The sequence below is a fragment of the Zeus faber genome (genome assembly GCF_960531495.2).
Source record: "Zeus faber genome assembly, chromosome: 1".
Classification (NCBI taxonomy): Eukaryota; Metazoa; Chordata; class Actinopteri; order Zeiformes; family Zeidae; genus Zeus; species Zeus faber.
Window position 1 is genome coordinate 20,934,343 of NC_137193.1, and position 8,662 is coordinate 20,943,004.

General features: G+C 40.1%; 1 protein-coding gene across 1 annotated transcript; it reads right to left on the minus strand.

Moving 5' to 3' along the window:
- Positions 1-572: 572 nt before the first annotated feature.
- Positions 573-2,402, minus strand: LOC307241125 (leucine-rich repeat and immunoglobulin-like domain-containing nogo receptor-interacting protein 1; the record flags this gene model as incomplete). The annotated part of the gene is made up of 1 exon (XM_080015141.1): positions 573-2,402. One exon carries the CDS (start codon positions 2,400-2,402, stop codon positions 573-575), a length of 1,830 nt encoding a protein of 609 aa, XP_079871267.1.
- Between the last annotated feature and the right edge of the window lie 6,260 nt (positions 2,403-8,662).

The window sequence follows — 8,662 nt, forward strand, 5'->3', positions numbered from 1 at the left end:
ACATACACAACTAACCCTAACCCTATCATAGATACATTTAACCTGAATTCTAAAGCATAGGAAAATAAGCAAGATTACAAACCCGCAGAGCTAATTACAGTATGAAATTAAATAAATATTATTTCAATCAATATCAAACAATAGTTCAAATAAATTCATAAAAATGCAGACAATGCACAAAATGGCAATGTCAATGAATTTATATAAATACAACAAAAATGACACAGGAAGAAAAAAGTCAAGAGCTGCATCTATCCATCCATCCATCCATTTTCTTAACCTGCTTTCATGGTCAGGATACCCCCCCCCCCCCCACCTGATAATGGCTGTACAGTAAGGCAGAGAGAAACCGTGAACGGGACATCAACCCATCGCAGGGTCACACACCAAGGACACCTCTGGGCAATTAGCTTTAGCGGAAAGTCTTTGGAGGTGGCGACAGATTCTCCTTATTTGATTTATTATAGATCTCTTGTTGTTTAACATGATGAGTACTTTTTTAGCACACGTGTTGAGGGTGTTGTAAAATACATATGTTCAGTGAAAAAAACACTTTCAATGCATGCATATATCTATATTAACTTCATCGTAAACCTGTTTGGTTCCATATGATTATTTGGGCCGCTGTTATTTTCTGTCCCAGCACTTCGTGGCACATATGCAATGTCGGCTGTGTGCTTCAGTGGCCCTTTCCCTTTGCTCCAGAGGAACATAAAAATGAAGCATAATGTCACCGAGCTGGAGAATGACAGAAACCCAATGGTGATGGCTATCGCTAGCGTTTTGACATCGAATGAAAACTGCTGGGTTCCATTTAGAGCCGGGGAGCCAGAGGGAAGAGGAAGCCAACTCTGAAGATTAAAAGGTTTGAGAGAAGGCGGTGAAAAGCCTCTGACAAGGAGGCTCACGCGGATGCTGTCATCTCCCCCAGCGTTGGACGCCACACAAATGTAGATACCGCTGTCCCGAACCTGCGCATAGCGAACCTCCAGTGAGCCGTTTGCAAGAACCCATATTCGGCCAATGGAGGATATGGGTGCAAGCTTTGGGTTCAACCAGCTTATTGAGGGCGTAGGGTCACCTTCAGCATTGCAGTGAAACAAAACGATCTGTCCCTCAACTGTCCGAACCTCTTGAGGTTTGCGGTTTAATATTCTTGACCGGCGACAGGTGAACAGCTGTGAGAGAACCGCCTCAGAGATGTCCAGAAAGTTCCAGCCTTGAAAATGAACTGAATTGGTGCACATCGGTGGGTGTTTGTCAAAGTCGAGATATAAGCGTCTGCGAAACACCCATAACAGGCGGCAGTCGCATGATAGGGGGTTATTATCAAGTCTCACAACCTCCAGGCGTCTGACTGAATGAAAAACTCCTTCCTCTAGTGTGGTGAGAAGGTTTCCAGAAACATTCAGCAGCTTGAATTGCGCCAAACCCTGGAAGGCTCTGGGGTCAATGAGGAGAAGTCGCCCCCCTACCAGATGGAACTCTTGAAGCCTTAGCAGGTCCCCAAGCAGGTTCCCTTGTATGTATCTGATGGGATTAAAGGAAAGGTCAAGGTATACAAGGTACACAAGGTGATGCAGCGGGGTATAGGGGACAACACTGAGATTGCAGTTAGTTACGCTGAGGAATGTGAGATTGAGGCCGAAGAGGCTGTTTTCTGACAGGCTCTCCAGCTTGGGGCAATGGGAGATGACAAGTTTCTTAAGGTTCCCCAAGTGCTGGAAGGAGTAGTTTGCCAGAATGCTGAGGCCAAGGCGTTGGAAACTAAGACTCGCCAGCCCACTTAGTTGTGCGAGTGCCTCCGTTGGCACAGCCGAGAGATTACACCTGTCTATGTTCAAATCGCGCAGACCTGTTAAGCCTGTGAACGCTTGAGGAGAAATGAACACCAAATCGTTTTTCCCCGCGTCGATGCGCTGCAGGGCTGCCAGGTCATGGAAAGTGAAATCCAGCAAAACTAAGATCTCATTATCACCGATGTCCAAGAGGCGCAATCGCGTCAGGCCTTTGAACGCGCCTGCGGAAATAACCTTGAGCCGATTGCGGGCGAGATGCAGGTTTACAAGGCTACGCAGACCGAGGAACGCCTCCTCCTCGATCATCACCAATATGTTGTCACTTAAATCCAAGTCCATCAGCTGTGTTAAGGCGTTGAACTGCAGCGGCGCTAGCGTCTTGATGTTGTTCTGAGTGAGATTCAGGAGTTGACAGTCCGGAGGGAGTCCCTCAGGAACTGTGGTGAGCTGCTTCTCAGAGCAGTTTATCTCCAGCAGCTTCCTGCTGCACTGGCAGGGCTGTGGACACGGCCATTGGGTTTCTACGGTGTAGGCCACTCCGGCCGCCCAGAGGTAGTAAGCCACCCAGCTCAGCCGCCACTGGGCCTCCGTCTGCTCGAACATCTGGCAGCTTGCCTTTTCAGAGAGACAGAGGAAAAACAAGTGTTAGTACAGTAGCACAGAACCAAGCTCACTTACTAGTAGATTGGTGTTTGAAATGTGGCCTACACTTTGATTGCACAATGTGATCAAAGTTTGTGAACTTTGTGATATTGGTTAACATGGTATTAAAGATTCCATGTTTGTTAATGTTGTTGTATATATACTCACCACTTGGAAAAAGGCCAGTAGCTTCTCATAACCTTACACCTGGTGATGGAGAGGTTAGACTTCCTGATAAAGGAACAAGGAAAGAAGATGGGGAGGTAGGTAGGTGCTCTATCTTTAAATGGTAAATGCCAACACAGGATGAGATTATGTACAATTTGTGAAAGCGATTATCATTTTTTTCCCCCGGTTTCCTCAGCGCAGTCATTACATTTCTTTCAACACACTACACAATACATTTTTTTTGTGGAAGAAAAAAATAAATAAAAGAGATGAAGTTAGTGTCTGCACACCTCCAGAGATGTTGTTTTCAAGGGAGCAATTTATTTTTGCAGAAACAAGTAAATACCAGCAAAACATTAGATTCACAACATGGACAACATGACACAGCAACAAGGACAGCACTACTGGCAGCATTGGTTTTAACGAATGTAATGAATTAAAATATTCACCAAGAGCTGAGGTAAACCCCTGGAGCCTCAAATCCTGCCCGAGCATTTACTCAGAACATATTTTTCAGATCTGTGGAAACACAATAAAAACCCAACAGGTGAGTCGATCACCCAGTATTGTCTGAAAAAGGAAGAACCCCCCCTGTGCCTTTCGTGGTTTTTACATTTATTTATACAAATGTATTCACTCCAATCAGAGCTGGAGAGTCCTGAACATCTGCAGAGCTTAGAGTCGACTTGGTTTAAGTCTTTGGACAATCCCATGATACACAACAAGCTGCACTTATTTCCTCTAGAGTGTATTGGAACTGGGGACAGATGCAGCTTAAAGAGTAATTTGATGAGGATTTTGAGAAAACCCGTCCAGATGTTGTTTGGTCGCTGGGGGCTAATTGTGCCTTATTAAATACTAGTAAATAAGTACTAGTAAATTCATGAATTGGTTCCCACACCAGCTCTTTGGCCCCAAGTTGTTAACTTGTAAAGTGAAGGTAAATAATGACTTGTCACGGTACGGTTTAAACAATTGCCACCAGATTCAACACACGTGACAAAGCGAGACGAGATTGACGATTCATGTTCAAACTATTCACTCAATATCTTGTTTCCTAATTTTCTCACTAGAATTGTTTTTTTTTTTCTTTAACAAGAAAGGAATTTATCTTCAAGGTAGTCAATATTTTATAGAATGAGATGGGATGCCACTCACACTGACTGGCCCATTGAAAACATTGAAAAGACAAAGTTCCTACTCATGGTTCTGTGGAAGATTAGTGGAAGTCCTATGGACATGACATTTCTCCCTGATTGATGGATAATAACCACCCGTGAGATCCACCAATAGCAAGAATACAAGGATCAGAGCAGTTGTAGGGTCCGACTAAAAATGTATTCTGCTATCGCTGAACGGGAGACAGAAATATTAGCAAAGGAAATAAGAATAAAAGTAAAGGGAAGATTTCAACAGATAAACAAAACTTTCAACTGAGCCATACATCGTCATTTCTTGATACTCACAAAGTTTAGGGATGTTTGCATATGAAATACTAGAATGATATCCAGAAATGACTTCTTGGTATCCTAATACACAAAAAGCCCCGCTATAAACTCTATAAATAAATTGAAATGCCCAAATTGCTTAACTGCCCAGTATCATCCCAAAGTATAGTCATTCTTGCTAAATAAAGCCACACAATTGTATCAGATTCATTTCTGACAACAAATGTAATGCTTTAATACATAATATTCTCCTGTTCAAGTTTATTTTTTTCTAAATAAAATGAGATAACACCTCATGAATTCAAATTCCGCACAGGCGGACATTTCAAACTTTGTCTCTCCATCTCCAGACGCATCTCATAAATATAAAAATATCTCATAAATAAACCTGTCCACAAGCAGCATGTTTTAGCTTCCTGCCTTTGATACTAAGTGTGAGAACAATACATTAAAGTGTAAATCCACTCTGTTCCGCTGTTAAAATGAAACTATTAAAATAAGCAGTTTCACAATTGTCATGATCCCTCGTCCATCACACCATATTATTCAAATTCAAACTGGGGGTGATATGTATGACATACTTGAGAAAGTAACTACACAGATTTGCTTAAAGAAAAAAAAAAGTATATGTAGATTACAGTCCTATTCATGGCATTTTGAACATTGTCACTGAAAGAAACACTGCATCCAAACCCCCAAAAGTGACAATTAATAACACACAGATCTATTCAGAGCCTCATTTGTGTGAAATGTGACAACATTAAGAGAAAATGAGGGAAAGCCATTCAACTCACCGTTGCTCCAGCAGCTTATTGAAGTCAGTTTGGATTTTATCATGAAACACACCCACGCAGATCCATGTAGCTGCGGCTGCTCTTTCATTCCCAAACTGTTTCCTGGGTGTGGGATGAACATGGGTTTCTCGTGTTTGTTTTTTTGCTTTTTACATTTTGATCAGGTATAACAATAGTCAGAATATCATAACTTTTAATAGATCTTTAAAACCCTCTTCCACTCAAAGATATTCCAGAATAACACGTAGGAAAATAATTGCTTGATCCTTATGTAGTAAAATCAATTTTGTTTTTGTTCTAACGTCAGAGCTCAGTCGGTCCATATCCCTGGCAACAACCTCTTCATAGCAACAACCTGCTGGTGTCCGGGGCATTTTGGGCTTTTATATCCCTGCTCCCTGGTGGAAGACAACACAGGTGGCAGGGGCGGGTCAGCCAAATAGAGAGATTTAGATGTAACAGCAGATGGGATGCTTTTAAAGACAGGTGCTCATGGAGGAAAAAGGGGGAAGATGTTTGGCACTCGATGAGAAAATGACAAAAAAAAACCAACACATTTTCAAGGTATTGCTCCTGCAGAAATGTGCAGAATTAAACATGTCTCAAGGTCAAGGCACTGCAGCTTAACACCAGTTTGGTTGTGTTTCTGGTAAATCGCTATCAGTGTCATATTTTATTCATAATAATTTTCGGGGTGCAGCATAATGTTGCGATATAATATTTGATTTTGGACAAAAAAAACATTTATTCTAGCTCTTATATCATGTAAGCTGATAACAAATAATGAAATTCAAAGTCTCTATACATGTCCAAAAGGAATCTTTTCATTTGGACATGTTTTTCTTGTAATTTACACACAATATAAGAAAACAGTAAATCTATAGGCCTACATGAATAAAACGAATAGTACGACACAAAATACAACTTTAAGTATTCACGTTCAAGTTCAAGTTCAAGAGATTGTTTGTCACATACATGTTCTTTCTGAAAGTTCTGTTATTGACAGGAGATGAGTTAAAATGTATTTTGTTGTTCGGATACAGTATATGTCTTAATCTTTATTTCAGCTGTTAACTTTCGGAGCATCTGTTGTCCTGTGTTATTCAATACATTAGTCATTTTATACTATTTAATGCTGTGTGTTTGACGTTGAGCACTTTGAGAAACCCTTCCAGATTAGCACACAGGCCTGGACTATACCCAAGCCCATAGGATTTCCGATTTAAGCGCTTCTATAAAACTCCTGATTGAGATGGAGTCGTGCCAGAATGTAGGAGCTGGGAAGATCCAGTAAGATTCTTATTTTCTATAGCATGCAGGAGAAGCAGCTCACTGTCCCATCTATCTGCTGGGACAAATATAAGTATAGTACATATAAAGTTTATAGATAATTATGTGAAATAGGGTCAGAATATATGGTCTTAATACCAGAGATTTTCATGACAATTCCATAATTTATTTTACAAGGCAACATTCATATGTTATTAAAATATATTTCAGATGTAACGACATCATTCTGTATTATTTACATTGCCTAAACAACAGATATCACGTTAAACGATATATATTACGCGGGAACTTTGATCTCAATTTAGTGGTTCATCAACAATTTCTGAGCTTATATCCTGATATCAAAGTTGTAAGTTACTGATATTCAAATATACATATATTACACACATTACATATATACAGTGTATACATAGATACAGTGTATATGTAGATTGTGTGTGTGTGTGTGTGCGTGTGTGTGTGCGTGTGTGTGTGTGTATGTGTGTGTGTGTGTGTGTGTTCCAGGGGATACAGCTGCATGTTAATATTTAGCAGACATTGCTTTTGGTGATCTACTCCGGGCCAATGGGATTAATTGGCTGTAATTACTGTACTGTACCTAGCGTTAAAGCCGCTTCTTAAATTGTCTAAATGTTAATGTTTTCACTTGTTTCAGAAAGGCCCTTTGCTGCCCAGGTACAGTTTAAAAGAATATTAGATGACACTCTCCCTATTCGTGAAGAAAAACTACCGTATAAAAACTCCCCAAACCAAATTCCTAACAGATTCAACAGACCCACAAATTGTTATTTAATTTGAGGATGCTCCAGGATATCTAAGCATATAATAGGAGCTATACTGTACAAAAATATGTCACATACAGTCTTATTTTGTTTGTGTATCTAATCCACAAGTAAATGCATCAGACTGATGCTTTAGTTTGAATTCCTTCAAATCCTCCACTGGAGAAAATCCGAGATCGATGACATTGGGTGTGTTTTACGCAGGAAGGAACATGCCGCCCCCCCACGGCTTCACCATATTGAACATTGCTGCATCATTCAACCCGGTTTGGGCTGCTCTAGGGGATTTCACTGTGGTAATACTCACTCAAATCAGACCAATTTGCCTTCAAAATCAACGGCTTCCACATCCTCTCTGGGTGACATAATACCAGATTCAAATATAGCTGCAGGCTGCAATACGCGGGGTCCAGGGTAGACGGCCATTCGTTAAAGTTCAAGGGACGAGTGTGCTTTGTCTCTCTGTTCCAGTGTGCTTTGTGACTGCAGGAGTTCATTCGTTCTGGCCTGGTTACAGTTTAATTATATGATCGGGCGGTGTTGGCGGCTGTGGGTGGGTTTCCTTCGCCGCTACTATCGGCGGTTATCATTCTGAAGTAGGTGCTGCATGATTTTTGCTGAAATGATAATCACGATTATTCTAGTCAATATTTTGATCACGATTATTTATCACGATTATGAATACATTTTAGGGAACAGAATTATTTTATTGCACTGTAAATCAACAGAAAAATACCTTCACAATAAAAATATATTTTATAAACCTATAAAAACATAAAACAAGGTTAGTGGTTTAACTGACTTCAATTGTGGAGGATATATAATGAAATTATTTGTGTGTAGTGGGCTACACCAAAAACACTAAAATATTTCAAAACACATACACAATAAATACATGTTTCTTGTATTATGTAAATGCTCTCTGAAAACTCATTTTATTAATCTTGCCTGTGAGTGCGCCAGATCCATGATATCATAGACTACTGACGTCAGATTTTCATTAACCAAAGCAATAGGGGTCCCTTTGGGGCTGTCCCTCACTATTATCATCTTTCACAACAAACAAATCACATTGGAAAACATTCCAGAATATAGGAACTGATATCTATTGATAGCTACAGTATATTAAGACATTTCTGAGGAAGATAGATAGATACTTTATTATTATTGCCTGTTGGAGATGCTTTACCGCCACAATTTCTGTCTGTGGAAAAAATAAAATGTAGTTAAACCTTATAAATTACTAAAAATAGAAAAAAATGCCAATGTGCAATTAACCTAAAACAGACAATAACAGGAAGCTGTGCAACAAAAGGAAAAATCTGTACTTATACCGTGTGTACCAGGGTGGAAAACGAAATACAACTAAAAAAAGATAGACAGATAGTACTGTCTCCTGAACCACAGTATTTCGCTCCGATGGTCAGTTCACGCCATCGTCACAGAGGAGGAGCCCGTGCTGAGTCAGGACCTGACCATCTGGTTCCTAAAATCTGCACATCAGCACTTTTCAGCTCGACCCAGGAGTCAGGAAGAGGAGGAGCTGTGACGCAGACAAACAGTTGGAGCTCAACGGTTTCCCCCATCGAGCTTCTTTCATAAGAGCTGCTTCTAATACACCATATTGTTATTTTACAAAGCTAGAGCTAATGACTGTGCGTTATATAAAAATCGATCAATTATGCAAGATACTGCATGTTTATTATTATTTTTTTAACAGAATAATCTCACAGATTACA